Consider the following 16709-nt stretch of genomic DNA (forward strand, 5'->3'; position numbering starts at 1 on the left):
CCATATGGTAAAGAATATTGTGATATACAGTAAAATCTGTGATATACATTGTGAGATATATAATTTTTCTATTTTAATATGATTTAAAATGTTATTTATTCTTGTGATGACAAAGCTGAATTTTCAGCATTATTACTCCAGTCTTCAGTGTCACATGATCCATTAGAAATTAATAAAAAAAATGATCAATGTTTTTTATTGTTTGCTGAACAGAACAGCAAGAAAACAGAATGAAAATATAATTATAAAAAATTATTCTGACGGTAATGACTGATTAAATTAGCGGTTTCTAAAGCTGCACTATAAAAAATAATTTTGTGATTGTAACATTTAAATCAATTTTATTTTTTTGTAGACATAACACGTTTTATTAATTGTCCAGACAACAAGAACATGTACATTTATTGGGCCTCAACTAAGCTGAAAGTTGAATGAACTAGTGTAACTGTTGTTTCAACTCAAAAACATGTTGAAAACTGCATCACACAGAAAAAAAAAAAAATATATTTTATTTTTAATATATATATATATATATATATATATATATATATATATATTTTTTTTTTTTTAAGTTGACTCAACAAATAGTTTCTTACAGTGTGGTTTTGGGGTTTTCCAGGAATTCATCGATGCACTCAAAGCCCATTTAGGATCACTAAACATGGAATAATTATACAGCACCTAATCATTGCTTGGTTTGATCCACAAGAACTGATCTTTCTCTGCTGAGGTCTGGGGAAGGACCATGAGGCTCTAATTAATAACACAAACACTGACCTTTCCTTGTGCTAAACAGATCATTGACCATGACAACACTCAGCAGGGTAATGATGTCATGACTAACAGACTGGGATCATCCAGAGTCACTCAGCAGCGAGAGAATAATCATTCAAACACTGACTTCATATTTCATATTGTTTCTGGGGAATTATCTATTTCAATAAGCGAATAAATATTAAATCTAAGTAATATAAGTATTTTGAGGTCATGGTAATGTCAGCGCTAAAGATCTCTTGTGGTTGTTTTGCTCACTGTGACTCTCTGATTGGTAGAATTTTCTGTATAGCATCATGGGTAATGTAGTTTTTCACTAAACACAATTCATTAAAAAAAGAAGTTGAATAAATGCAAACAGACAAGTCTAACTGAGGCACATACATTGATTAACAACCTTGGAGCTCACAACAGGTCTGTCTTTAAAGGTTTATCAGTTATTGTTAAAAAACTATTTCCCTATGGAGAGTTTCGACCTCTGGAAGCGGAAAAGTGCAACAGTTCTCAAAGTTGTTAAGTATCTCAACTCTATGTCCAGTTGTCAATTTATTTATTTATTTTACTTTTTATGATTCAGCTTGTAGCTGCTTGCTTTGGTTCATGGATTGTAACTTTTTTAACACCGACCTTTTTAAAATCCCTATGGGAAAAATTATTAGCATTAGTAAAAAATACTTCTGGATCCAAGGTTGTTTGAAAATGTTGTTTTCTGTATTGTACTCTGTAGGTATAAGACCAGATATTAACAGTTGTTTTGCATAGAATTGAACAAGCATTAAACCTTTGCAGTTGAGAAGGAAGTAGTTAGCATCTGGACTGAATGATCCGCTGATGTATCCACAGCTTAAGTTACAGGAAAGACAGCGGCGGTTGAAGGATCCTGTGGTGTTGGCACTAAAACAACAAAACATCATCAGTGCAATGCTTCCAAATACATCAGTGTGTGTTTGTGTGTGTGTGTGTGTGTGTGTGTGTGGGTCATACCTGTAGAGCTGACGCCGTCTTGCATCGTCTTCTGTACTCAGAAAGAATCTGCAAAGACATTGTTGTTACAGATATCCATTTTAATGTTTCAAAAGGTAATGGCATGTTGCTTTATTTTAGGTATATTTCTGCCATTTTTATTTATGATATGGATAGAATCAAGCATCTGGGTCTTTAGAATGCTGCTGATCGCACATCCTTACACAAGTTTGGTGTCCTCATTGTAGGCTAAAATCTGCGTCACGTCCCAGTCTCCTGACGTCAGCGACTGTAGCGTGTCTGTGCTGCTGTTGGGCTGAAACACACCACAAAAGGAACCTTTAACAAACTCTTAAAGGGATAGTTCACCCAAAAATAAAAAATACAATTAGCTTTTTATTTACTGATCCTGAGGTTAACCAAGAAGTGACTTTATCTTCAGTAGAGCAGTAAAAAAGATTTTTGGTTGAAACTGTGGTCCTTGATGATTCATGAAATGCAAGTCAATGGCTACCGTCACTTTAAGAGTCAGAAAAACATATATAGGCAATAGAAAATTAATCCCTGTTACATATTTAAGTCTTTTGAGGTGAATCAATTGGTCTGGGCAAAAACTGAACAGTATTTACAACATTATTTCCTGAAATCCAGAGCCTCGGGCAAACGGTCTGGAGTGATGTCTTGTTCACCAACGAATCATTCTTTTGAACTGGTTCTTTTTGGTGAACTGGTTCATCTAGGGTTCACAGGTAATAATGTTGCAAATAATGTTCAGTTTCTTGCACAGACCGATCATTTAGCTTTGAAAGATCTCAACATATCGCCAGGAACCACAGGTATTCATTTTGTGCTTTTTTGACTCTCAAAGTGACGGTAGCCATTGACTTGCATTATATGACTCACCAAGGAGCACCGTTTCAGCTAAAAATCTCCTTAAGTGTTTTACTGAATAAAAAAAAAGTCACCTACGTCTTGGCCAGAAGGTGAGTAAATTAACAATACATTTGTATTTTTAGGTGGACTATCTAATGAAACCTTCAGAAGTAGCGTGTGGTTTCTCATTGTCAGCTCACTTGGGAAGTGGACATGGATATGTGGAAGAACTTCCCTCTGCCTCCCTGTGGAACAGCTCGGGTGAAGAAGAACCTGTATCCGTCTCTGGAGAACAGCGGGGCTTCGTTCTGCAGAGAGAGTCAAGTCTTCCCAATCATGAACATTCAGCCAGCGCTCTCACACACACACACACACACACACACACACACACACACACACACGCTCTGAGACGCAGCATGATGCGTGACTCACCTGTCTGTGAAGCCAGCTGTCACTCTCATCTTCATGTTTCTGAAAACACACCGACAGATTATTGTGTTTTCCTCTGTATGTCTCCCGTTGTGCGACAAAGTCCTTTATATACAGTACGACCGGAGCAGACAGTGACAGATCTTTTCTTTCACCGAACTGACATGCATTTACATTTGGATGCAACAATATGCGCTGTCACCCTTACAGCCTTTTCCGGAAAATCAAAGGTCATGAAGTTATTCTCACACTTTCGTTTGTTATATCACAGTCCTAGTGACTTTGCTATTATTGTGGACAGTAGTGATGATTAAGTGTGTGTGCTAGTTTAAATCAGAAGCTACCTTGGTGCAGATGCCTGTGGTGGCCTCACACAAGGTCAGGATGGAGTTGTTCTGCGCTCGGTTCAGCCAGTTCACTGCTAGTTTGGTGCTGGTTGCCCACTTCACCATAGTGATGTAGTAATCTTTCCTGCAGAGAAAGCTGGGTAAAATACCACTTCAAACGACATCAAATAGTGTCTGTGTACATTTTTGTGGGTAAATGTGTTTAATAAAAAAGGCTTTGGCTAAAATGGATTTTGTCCATTAGCTTAATAAAAAAAAATGCTCTAAAAAGCTTTCCTTAAAGCCATTTAAGCTATTCTTGTGTGGAGTAATGCAGTCCATTAGTCTGACTGTAGCCTGTTTACAGAGTTTGTTAAAGTATTACAATATCGTTCAAAAGGTTGCTTTTATTCAGCAAGGACGCATCAAATTGATCAAAAGTGACTGTAAGTAAAGAGATTTTATAATGTTTATAAAGTTTCAAATAACTGCTTGATGAACTCTTTTTCATTAGTGAATCCTAAAAAAATATATAGAATGTTTTTTTTTTGTAAGTATTAAGCAGCACATCACTGATGATAAGAAATATTTCCAGAGCAGCAAATCATCATATTAGAATATGTTCTGAAGGATCATGTGACACTGAAGACTGGAGGAACGATTACTTTTTAAATCAAAAACAGAAAAAGGCTTTTTTAAATTCCAATATTTCACAGTACTACTGTTTTAATTGTATTTTTGACCCTAAAATAAAATAAAAAATGCAGTCTTGGTGAGACTTCTTGATTAAACATGAATATGAATCTCATTGACCCCAAACATCTGAATTGAAGTGTATATTGTCCAAATCAAGGCAAACTAATTATGACACCTAGTTATTAAAAGTCAAAATGATTTAGAGAAGTGAAGTAAGTTTTTTTAAAGGCTCTAGTTTCATTTGTTGGATGCTGACATTGAATATTTTAAATGTTTGACCTGATCCTGGGGTCCTCTGGTTTCCTCATCCTCACTGTGTGTAAAGGGCCGTTCAGACTCACCACTGACAAATAGATATCAGGGTTCTCCTCCCCGGCCTACAGAGACAACACAGATTTAGTAACTGGACTATCTCCTTCTCCTCCTCCGATGGGACCCTCGGGGATAGATCACCCAAAAAAGAAAATTCTGTCATCTTTTACACACCCTTAAGTTGTTCCAAACCTGTCCGAGCTGTTTTCTTCTGTTGAACACAAAATCATATATTTTGAAGAGTGTTGCTGGTAGCCATTGAGTTCCACTGTGAGGAAAACAATACTATGGAAATCAATGGGTCACCATCAACTGATTGTTTACTAAAACAATGACAGAATATTGAAAAATATCTTCATTTGTGTTCTCAAAGCCTTAGAGTTGGTAAAGACCCGATGACAGATTTTTCATTTTTGGGTGCACTGTCCCTTTAAATGTCACTCAAGACAAGGTTACTGTGACACTGAAAGACACTGACAGATTGAGGCACACACCACTAAGACTTGGTTTGATCATAAAAAGAAGCTGCAGAGATTTACTTTAGGGTAGCGGTACTCCTGTCCGCTGGGATACAGCGCGTTTGTGAACATGGGTATCTCCATCTTGGGCACCAGAGTGTCATTGATGGTGGCATATGCCAGTCTGAGACCATCTGGTGACCACCAGTGAGCGATGTGACTCTGGAAGATCTCCTCTGTGAACACAAACAAGTGACGCTGAGTGCAGTAAAGCGCTGTTGCATGGTGACCACATCCCTGTCAGATCCTGATATGAGTTAGAGGATTCAATATCCTTTCAAGCAAACACGGACAGAGGACACGCTGCAAAATACATAACTGCAACATGTGCAAAAACAGCCCTTGTGATTCATGGCATCCATTTGGCTGTAGGCTGCTGCCTCGGGAGTCTCATCCATCACTCCATAAAGCTAAAACAGCCGTCAGCTATTTATTCATTTTTTTGGTGCATGAAAATGTAAAGAAAAAAAATCCTTAAGGAACAATTTTCTTATTTATTTAAAGAAGAAATGACTCAGATGCAGATGTTCATAGATATTTAGTTTGATTGTTCTGCATCACACTTGAGCACCCGGGACATTAACTGCTGCACAATGACTCCAAATTATTTGAGGAATAGATTTATTGGTTTTCATTACACACCCATATACTTTTATGTAAAGCAACAAAGGAGAAATCAAGCAGATGTGTGTGTGTGTGTGTTGTAGGCAGCTTCTATTGTTTAGTAAATTCAATTTGCATACTTTTATAGAATTTATTTGCTTTTATTTTTTGTTTTATTTCAGTTTAAGTTTTAGTAACTCTTTAATGTTATTGTAATAGTTTTTATAGTAATATAGTATTTATATAATTTTACTATTTATTTGCTATAATTTTTATATTTTTATTTTATTAGCTCTGTAATGTGCTTTTTGTCATTGTAATAGTTCTTTTTAATATTTAGATTTAGCTTTAATTCAGTTTTTTTTAGTTGAAGTAAATTTCAGTGCTTCATCAAATTTTATACCAGTATCTAATATTTATATTTCATTTTATTTAACCCCTTTTTTTTAAATAAGTTTAACAACACTGTACATCCAAAAGTAGATGAAACCATGAAAACACTATTATTCATTTGATCCATTCATTATGTTTATTGGAAAGGAGCAGCTTAAACATTCTTCAAAATATCTTATTTTATGTTCCACGGATGACACAATTTAAGTTTTTTGTTGAACTATCCCCTAATGTTCCTGCCTGTTGTGATTAAACGCTATCCGTCATGAAAGGAGAGACCACAGGATGGCAGTAGTGACCTTTTCAGAGCAGAGCATAAACAGATGTCATAAGAGCATGTGACTAAGAATAGCCTCACACTGAGATGTTAATTTAGGATAAAACCAATTACCAGCATGCAATTCAGTTCAGCGTGTGTCACAAACAAACCCACAGCCAATGTGCCCTTATACCTGGAAAAATGACAGAACTACAGAGCTGAGAGTGACGAGGAAAAAACATGACTCATGAACACTTTTAGATTACATGCACAAACAAATGTATGATTATGGTTATATAAAATATTGGTCTGTTGGCCTGTAATGCTTTGAAAAATGTTCGGTCTTTAGCTATATGGTGTATGTTTAGCATTTGCCGTTTATATGCTTATTGATGAAATTAGAAGACTGTGGAATGTCACGTATTTGGCTGCTTTTGAAATCAGTCAGACTGAGGGACTGAAAGAGTCTGCTGCGCATCTACTGCTGTGAAATGAACTCAGTATGACCTCGAACGAGTTTAGAGAGACACCGGCATTAATGCTTTCATCTGATTTCCCTACATATTTTCCAGAAAGGGTCCTTAGTGATGAGTATATGAATAGAGACAATGCAACAGTTAATAGCATTTACAGTTATTATTTTTCTTTGCAATTATGTTTTGCTCGAGAAACCAGATCACTTCAATTTAACATCTAGCATATTTTGAAATAAAACTAATATTAATATCAATAATAACATCAATTATTATTATTATACGTAATTTAGCAAATTAATTGAATTAAAATAAAACAAAACAAACAAACATAAATGATCCAAAAAATTACACGTATTGTTTGTATAAGATTGCATGTTGCAATAGTATAAAAAATATTATTATTATTATATATCAATGAATTCTTGTGTAAATTTTGTTATTATTTTGACATGAAGAAAATTCCTTTTTTTCTATATGAGGTTATAAAAAAACCTTTTTCCCTTTAAAATGCATTTTTTTCCCCATGCTATTTATTTTTATTAAAAAAATAATAATAATAATTCTGCAACATATAAGCAGAGATATCCATTCCATGAATGTTGGTGAAATAAAATAAAAAAGTTATAAATTCATATAATTTGAGGAGAAATGTGCCGAGTCAGAGAGGTGCATCAGACATACACAAATGCCACGCTGTATGTCCAAATAAACAGAATCTGCACCCAGACTAAACACATCGCACACTCACACTCACTTTTGCTATTTTATTACATGCACACACTCACATACACACAGTTTTTTATTATTCATGCGTATGGGTTTTACCTTCATAGAGCCAGTCAGCAAGTCCATTAAATACGACCCCCAGACTGCCTGTGGACACCAGACGCACCGATGGGCTGTTCACTTGCGCTTTGTAGTAGATGTTATTCTCAAAGACGAAAATCTGTCAGGAAAGAAGAACTAATGATTGTAGGAAAGACCATGTCAAACCAGACAAACAAAAAAAGAAACTGAAAGATTTTAGAGTGCATTCATTTTTTTCTATAGGGAAATTGAATCAGTGATAAAGTATACAACTTCCAAGACAGATTCACCATGATCTCTGAGATTGTTAAGTGAGAGTACATACTTCAAGTATGATGATGTCATCTTAAAAAGAATCCCGGGTGAAAAACTACACTACCCATAATCCCTCAAGAGAGATCCACCAAAATCATCACAATTAAAAAAACCAAACACTTTAAACTACTTGAATTTAAATAATACATGAGTTTCACAATTGAAATTAACTTTTCATCAACATTCTATTTTATTGAGAAGCACCTGTATATGTCTTGAAACATCCACACATCTCTAGTGAATATCCAAGATGTTGTGTGATGCTACAGTAATCAGGGTTGGTGGCAGACTGTCTGCAGGATGACTGACAGCTCTGGGAGAGAGAGAGAGAGTGTGTGTGTGTGTGTGTGTGTGTGTGTGCGTGCGCGCGTGTGTGTGTGTGTGTGTGTGTGTGTGTGTGTGAAAAGCTCTGGTGGGTTTTTTTTCAGCAGCTGAATCACATTCTGCCAAAATCACAGAGATATGCTGTACTAACTTATGCAAATCAAATAGACCATGTCTGAAAACTATAAAAAGGCAAACTCTTTAAAAGAATGATAATAAACTACACTTTTCATTCGGCACAACAGATTCACTGGTTCATCCTAACTTCTTTCAACTTCTCAATGACGGTTTATATGAAATAAATAATGGCAATGATTAATGTGAAAAATTATTTATCAATTACAGTTTCTTCTGGCATCATTCCTCCCACAACCAACAATTTAGCCCAAAATAAATTTGCTCAAATGTTAGATGGCATCAAGTAAACAATGTCAGTAAAAAGGTTTTTGATATGACATATTTGGACCGTAGTAGACAAATTAAACTAGTAAGAGTGTGAAAAGCTGTTTTTTTTAAATGATTGTATTGCTTGCAGTGTGTTTGCATGTCTTCAGATGTCACACATTAGTCTCGTGTATTATTCTAGTCTAGTCTAGTTTGTAACAATGATCCTTTTTCTGCTTGTGGTTGAAACAGAAGCTCAGATAACTCTTAAGAGAATATGCAACCGCGGCTTTGGAAATGCTGAGGATTGATAATTGTCCTGCATTTAGAACCATTGACAGCATTTAGTTGTGATTATTAAGAAGAAGTTCAAGCCTGTGGTTGTGTCTTATTACTGCAATGTTCGTGAATCGTGGTCTGATTTGTTTCTGACTAATGGTTGCGGTTGTGCCCTGGTATTTCTCTCTTATTGTTATGAATCTCTCTAACCACTGTCATTTACTCGACGGACAGAGACAGACATACAGCAGATAATGGCTCAATGCTCTGTCATTAATGAATTCAGATGGACTGAACAGAGTGAATCACTGCTTTAATGCTATAGTCTAATGAGGATGAAAACATACGACAGGCAGCAAAACAACAAAAAGACAAAAATAAGCCTCAAAAACATGTTTGTGTGACCTGCTCGTAGCAGACCTCTGCATATAGTTAGCATTTTTTCCTGAAATCAACAGGTTTTTGGAATGGGTTTTTGATTAAATGCCTAAAACTAGGAAACACAAACTCAAGACTTTTTCCCCCCACATTTTATTCTGCAGCATAAAAATATCAGTTCTATCCCACTTGTAATTTTTAAAGCTTTTTACTAACAAGGGGCTAAATTGGACTTCAGCAGTTGTCTGGGGCTTTAGAAGTCATCATGCTGAACAAATAAACGCATGTACGCAATAATCTGCTTCACAGCCTTTTTACAGCATTCTGACAACTTCTCAATTTTAAATAAAGATGAATATATTTGACAGATGCTTTACAGTGGTCGTTTGTTTATAGGCTAACTTTAGATCCTGATAATCTCTCGTCGTCACAGTTGTAAACACGGCGGCTTTCTTCTTTCGTGAAGGGGTTTGGCATCACAGTATCTGTGTTTCCAGGTGGAACGGTAAAGAACGCAACACACACATCTTCCGGAAATCCTGTATAATTCAACCAATCTGATGATGACTTCGACACTCCTGACGTGTTTCCACTTCTGTGTCCCATATGCATCAGACGTTTAGCCAACGGTCCATCATCTTGTTCATGATGTAATGCATTATGCACTGTTGCAATGCTTCAGTATTTTGAGCTTTAGAAGGCAGCTGCCTATCTAGACAGTAGACAGCAAGGCGGTTCAGTAGGTTTTGGGACGGAGCCAATAGCATGTGCTACACTCTGACCCCCGTCCCGCAGAGTGTACGTTCTCCTCCATCACACCTGTGATGTACAGCTCCTCTACGTCTCTATTTCTGCTCATCCACGACCGCCATTCGGATCCGTCTCGTGCTCTCTTCCCCCCGGAGAAGTCTGGGATGTGACCTTCGGTGTAGGTTCTGTCAGTGCAGACCCCTGCTGATTGCTCTGTCACGGAAAACTAATTACCGGAGGCGTCACGGAGGCTCAGGGACAGCATACGGGCGCCCGGAAAATTTCACACCTGATGCTCCGCTCACACACAAACACAACTGAGCATGTGTGCTTTCCTTACAACAACAAATATGTATCTGTGTATGATTATGACAAAGCAATGCAGTGCCGTATATTTCTGAGTTTGTGTTTGCAGGTAAACACTAACACACATATTCCAGGCACTTCTTGTGTTGACTGATAAGACTACTAATACAAACACGGTAATGCTTCTGTGTCCGTGTTTGTCTTGTTCGATATGAACACAGAAGATATTTTGAAGAATGTCACTAACCAAACCATTGACTTCCATACTGATTAGGTTTTTTTTATATACTATAGAAGTCGATGGCTATATCAGCAAATGATTGTTGCCTAGAATTCTTCAAAATATCTTATTTTGTGTTCAGAAGACGTAAGAAACTATGTGTGGGTGAGTAAATGATTATTCAGTTTTGGATGAAGTATCACTTAGTTTGGTTAGTTTGGGGTTTCTTTGAATCTCTGACTATGGCGAAGAGCAGTGTTGGGAAAGTTCACTTTCTACATAAACTAGTTCAAAGTTCAATTCACAAATTTTTAAATGAACTAGTTCATAGTTCTTTTTTTCCATATGTTGCTGCGAGCTATTATTTTTCAAAATTATTGCCACAGCCCATATATAATCACAGACAGCAATTATTTTATCACTTTTAACAATGAAGCTATGCGTCAGATTTCATCTTCATATCCAATTTTGAATCCTTATCCAACCAGGGTTTACATTAGCATTGAGGGGACAGCATTTCCCCATTGTTGCTTTAATGCTTTGTCTCCCATTCTCACCGAGCTTGTCATAAACATCATAAAATTATTTTTAAATGATCATACGCCTTCTTGCTACATGCTGCTGTCGCCTCCATGCTTTTTTTATTTTTTATTTTTTTGATGACGCGTCACGCATGCGGCGGACGGCGGTGCGACACTGGTGGTGTTGCCAGATTGGGTGTTTTTCCGCTACATATTAAGACCCGTTTACGGTGTGTTTTAGCCGGGTTTTCACCTGGAAGGCTCTATAGAAATCTGGCACCCTACTGAATGAAGTTAACCCGAGAGAGCGTGCCGTTCACAGACACCAGAATGAACGAGTTCACAGTAACGTTCATCAGGCATTAATACAGCACTGCAAATATGAGTTATTGTTCAATGAACGTGTTCAGGCACAACACTGGCGAAGAGTAATAGTGACTCTTACCCTTCTAAACGCCACTAAATGAGTTCAGGAAGAAACTAAATCAGCTCTTTTGAAATGAGGTTGTGTCATGCTGCTTTACTAAAGGCTCTGCCAGCATGAGCCAGACACAATCAGGCCGATATGAGCAGCTCACACTTGTTTATTTGCTCCACATTTATTTATTTAAATACTCAGCAGAATTATGGACATCTGGGTACTTAATAGATTATAGCAAGCAGTGTGACTTTATTGTAAACACTATTTAAACACAAAATTATTCTTATTTTAGTATCATTTTTATAAGGATGATTTCATAAGATACACTATTGTTCAAAAGTTCGGGGATGGCAAATTTTGTAATGTTTTTGAAAGAAGTCTTATGCTCACCAAAGCTGCATTTATTAAACCATATCTTCCATGAAAAAACTAATTATTTTTACATTTTCAAATAACTATTTTAATACATTTTAAAATGTATTTTTTTATGTGACAGTAAATAAAGAGTTCAAAAGAACATCATTTATTTGAAATAGAAATCTTTAGTAACATTATAAATGTCTTTACTGTCACTTTTAATCTATTTAATGCATCCTTGCTGAAAAAAATATTAATTTATGAAAAATATATATATAAATAAACGACCCCAAAGTTTTGAAGACAATTAAAAACGTTTTTCTTTTTTGTGACTTACTGTGAAATATTGAGTAACTTAAGTATACAGCTACACTAAAATATATACTTGTCTTATAGATGCAATTACTATTTACAGCTCAGCTTCTAGCAGCCCGAAAAAAAAAAAAAAAAAACTGTTTTACTTTAGTGCTTTAGTCAAATTTAGCTGAAAGCCTAAAGCACTCTCTTTTCTAAAGATTAGGTGATGATTTTAGCTTCTTTAGATTCCTATCAGGACCAGTGGATGAAGGCAAACCAGGATTTGATACAGATTATGATCATGATGTTCCATTTCCAGAAAACGAATATTAAATACAGTAAGAATTCAAAGCTTGTATTTGCATTTCTGGAGTGAAGTAACTTGTACGATTGAATGTTATTAATATTGCATGTTAATATTGCACCTTCTTTTCAACCTGTTACATGTTCCACATAATCATAAACTAATCAAAGTTATTATGAACGACAGACTACATTGATAGGTTATATTAAACAACCTCGTATAACAGCATTTGTGTTTTGTGCTATTTAACTGTAGCTTTGAAGTTTTGAAGTTTACCTCTGTAAAGCACATTTTTCTCATCTGCAGTGGGAGTGTGTTTGTGTTTCTCTTACCAGCTGCTGTCCTTTGGGACCCCATCCGGCGTACTGCAGTGCAGTGTTCTGCACCTCATTAGGGGTCAGCTGCACTCTCTCTCTGTCAAAAACAAACCAATCTCAAAACGGGACAACTTTGTGTGTGTGTGTGTGTTGCTTTGCATTAATGCATGCAATCATGTGTGAAATGCATTGTGATTTGATACCGGAGAGGGTTAAATAATATCAGACGTATCTGTTAGAAAGACAGAGAGAGTGTAAAAGTGTGTGTGAGCTGAATGAGAAAGATGTGTAACCTACCTGAAGTCTAATGTATTTCACTGAATTCACTTGTAATGTATAATGCTACAGATAATAAATCATTTAGATCAGGGGTGGGGTTGCAGACTGACTCTGAGGACAAATGATATTTGCAGACATGGACAGCTCTGGGGAAATGACACCAGTTCTTAGGAAACACAGTAGGTGGCAGTGCTACCCACAATTCATGTCTCTCTGGGCAGAGGACAGTAAAAAGCAGTGAGATTGTCATACGAACAAGACTTACGGAGAATTAAGGCTGCAGATGATGTAGTAGGCCGTGAAGGAATACTGATAAAGCTGTAGAACAAAGAGAACAGACGAGATGGCCTTTAGAAGCGATCAGACGCACATCATTTCATCTTTCAGAAAGAGATGTGATGCAACAGATAAGAGGACTCTGCAACAAAAGACTAGAGAATCAGCTGGATTCTTCACTTTATAAATCAGAATGCAAAGCATTTACCGGCACAATGTTGTAGGCCACCAGCACGTGTTTTCGATCAGGAGACACTTGGAGTTTGATCGGTTTGTAGGACCCCTGAAACCGGAGAAAAGAAAGGTCATGCATCTTGGATGTGATGTTGCTTTTCTTTAGTAAAAATAATAATAATCGTTTTTCATATTAATCAAAGTGGTAAGAACCTGGTTTTTGAAACTCTCGAACAGCTTGCCCTCTGCCAAAGTCCTGTTGGTTTTGGAAAGCACATCGAGTCGCATCACATCGTCATCAGGGGTACGGTACAGCAGCTCAGTGTCTTTGAAAGAAAAAAGAAAGATTACCCTTGACATACACAATATCCTGTTCATGTACAGCTGCTCTGATACAAAATAAACCGAGAGAGAGAGAGAGAGATGTATTTTATCCTTATGAATTGATTTCTTTTGGGATAATATCCATTATTACACAGCTATGTATAACTATATATATACAGTATATATATATATACATTATATATATATATATATATATATATATATATATATATATATATATATATATCACATGATTGTCTGCAATTAATTGCATTGTTATGCATAAAACTAATAGTGCATTCAAAAGTAGCATATACACTTTTTTCATTTAAAAGTAGCCATATTGCTATATGATCAAAAGTGCAATAACATTTGGTTTGCAAACACTTTAAACAAATAAGGTGCTGTTTTACAGCAGTATTCCTTTTACATAGTAGCAGTTAAAATATTTCTTGTAAATCTTAACGTATAACATTAATGCAATTAAAATTAAATATAAAACAAACTATCTGTCACTGCCAGGAATGTTTTTATAGAAAATGTCCAGAGTCCAGAGCCTCGGTCATAACATTATAACAACTTCCTATTAGTGACCTGCGCGATCACGGCACCCATCGCTGCAGAGTGTGCCACGGGACGACTCTTCATGTGCGGGGAGAGACTCGTGTGTGCGGGATGCGGGAGAATAATTAGCCAATCTTAACCGTGCCAGAGCACGTTTGACCCCCGAAGCCTGGTTCGTGTGATAAGTGTAAAAAATAAGGTGTAGGAACAACAAGAAGAACCTGATCTTCCCTGGCCAGACGAATCACCTGACTTCAATATTATCAAACCACTGTAGAGAGTTTTGGAGTCAAAAGTGAGAAGCCGATTCCCTCCTCCAAAATCTCCTAAAGTAACTGGCAGATGTTCTGAAAGAACTTTCATGATTGAACATTCAACTGGAGATTATTCAGAACTTGTATGGATCTAAGAAAAGCTCATTAATGAAAAAATTATGAGAACCGTTCTTACTTAATATATACATATGTCAAATTATACACTGATGAATGGAGTAAAGGCTGTCCGAAATTCAGCTTTGCATCACAGGAATAAATTACATTTCAAAATATATAGTAAACAAACACACAACTGTAATGATATTTTTATATTATTGCTTTTACTGTATATATATTTAATATATATATATATATATATATATATATATATAGTAATTTTTTTAAGTTTTGTTATGTTGTTGATTGTCTTATGTTAAACTACTATCAGTCTACACTGTATACATTATAATGACAAACTTTAGAAATGTATTAAAAATTTTGCATATTTTTATATTATTACATATTTATACACTGTAAAAAATGAATCAAGGGTCTTTTAATTTTCATTAAAAAAATTAAGTTGATGATTAAAAATAATGTGTGGATTTCATTAAAGAAATTGTGATTCAGTGTTGTATAGAAGATGTTGAGGACTTTTTACTAATAAAACCTAGAGATGTGTTTTCCTCAATCTTTTTTAAGGAGACTTTTTCAGTTTGGTGCTTGAATTGAGGAACTGATTAAACTAAAATAATGAAGTAAAAAAGCTTTATTTGAAGAGAATTAGCTCAATTTTGCAGTTTTATTTTAGAGGTGATTGTTAGTTCCCAGCATGCTTTGCATATGACTAGATATATTTATGTAAATTGTGAAATTAAATGCTATTTTATGTTTTTGAGTGAAGGGAAGCATCTATTAATGTTTAATGTTCAGTTACGTTTGACATTTGTAAGAGTTTCTCTTACATTGAAGTTTCCATTGCACAGTTGAATCGTTACCACTGTGCAGAAGAGTAGAGCTTGTGGTTATAGACACTACTCTACTAAGGCATTAAACCTTGTTTAATGAGCAGTAGCTTTGCTAGTGCTACTGCAGGACTTCTCAAGTATTCTCCTACTTGAGCTGTTTGGCTGTATACAGTCTTGTAAATGTTATATAATAACAAAATACAAACACTCACTCAAAATCACACTTTTTTTTGAGAATAAACTTAAAATAAATGAAAACATTTCCCTAGTTATATTAAATTAATTGTGTCATATATTAATTAATTTAGGAGATTTCACATGATTTATTCAGTTAGATTCCATTATAAAATCAAGCCTACTCAAAAAACTACTCAAAAATATTATGTGTAAAAAAATGTTAATATTATGTGTTAAACAATTAAAATATTATGTGTAATATTTCCTTTACAGTGTATGAACTAGCAGATCGATAAATAGCAATAGGGTAAGGTTTATGGACAATAGCTTCATTCAGGAGAACAGACAGCTGTTGTGCTTCATGCACATAAAATGGTTTGGGGTCATTTTCACAACACATATAAATGTATTCAATCTTTTATTTTTAAAAGCCTTTAAACCCCTTTCAGCTCATTTTAAAGCCATGGCTCATTTGTACCAGCTTTAAAAGTTAGTTCCTGTTTTGCTAAAGCAACTGTGTTCTTTATATATTCAGGTTGTAAATGTTATACCTACCCTGGTAAACAAGTGTGTTCCAGACCTGAATGCAGATAGCACCCGCCTTGATAAATAATAGAGACCAGTGACCGCTTTTAGAAAGGCTGGGCGCTGAGGTGTGGAGCATGTCAGAGACAGAATAATAGGGCTGATTCTCCAAGGTAAACATAGCCTTAAATCAACAAATGCATTTTCAGCAGCAGAATAACAAAAAATGATTAATCAAAATGCAGATGAAAACATGATTTACATCTTTTGCTCGGTTTACAAGGTACCAGGGCTGCACCTTTCTAACAAGGACACAAGGACACCCCATTCTTCACCCTGCCAAAAATCGATTGAAATTTCAGGCACAGAAAAATCACAATAATAAAAACATCAACAAAAGCCTTAGCATTAGAGATATCAGAACAACCCTCAGTGAGAACTGCAATGATGGCGTGTAAAAACAGTACAAACTTGGTTAAAGTTTCTATTCTCTGAAGTTCGGTGTTGGTTTTAGTGATTATGCTTTTTTTGTTGTCAGCATGAGACAGCAGAGCTTTTATTCCAGA

General features: G+C 35.6%; 1 protein-coding gene across 4 annotated transcripts in view; it reads right to left on the reverse strand.

The window, feature by feature from the left end:
* The window catches only part of dpp6b (dipeptidyl-peptidase 6b), a 125021-nt gene that overhangs the window by 12497 nt on the left and 95815 nt on the right, over positions 1–16709 (reverse strand). For all 4 annotated transcript variants that reach the window (XM_052611202.1, XM_052611194.1, XM_052611219.1 and 1 more), the window contains 13 exons: positions 13545–13657; positions 13366–13440; positions 13147–13199; positions 12618–12699; positions 7448–7568; positions 4913–5067; positions 4341–4438; positions 3384–3510; positions 3043–3081; positions 2811–2918; positions 1962–2053; positions 1759–1806; positions 1556–1668 (listed from right to left, as the gene is read on the reverse strand). In XM_052611202.1, the coding sequence (XP_052467162.1) occupies positions 1556–1668; positions 1759–1806; positions 1962–2053; positions 2811–2918; positions 3043–3081; positions 3384–3510; positions 4341–4438; positions 4913–5067; positions 7448–7568; positions 12618–12699; positions 13147–13199; positions 13366–13440; positions 13545–13657 (1224 nt within the window). The remainder of the gene's footprint in view (positions 1–1555; positions 1669–1758; positions 1807–1961; positions 2054–2810; positions 2919–3042; positions 3082–3383; positions 3511–4340; positions 4439–4912; positions 5068–7447; positions 7569–12617; positions 12700–13146; positions 13200–13365; positions 13441–13544; positions 13658–16709) is intronic.

The sequence above is a fragment of the Carassius gibelio genome, chromosome A2 (genome assembly GCF_023724105.1).
Source record: "Carassius gibelio isolate Cgi1373 ecotype wild population from Czech Republic chromosome A2, carGib1.2-hapl.c, whole genome shotgun sequence".
In the NCBI taxonomy this organism is placed as follows: domain Eukaryota; kingdom Metazoa; phylum Chordata; class Actinopteri; order Cypriniformes; family Cyprinidae; genus Carassius; species Carassius gibelio.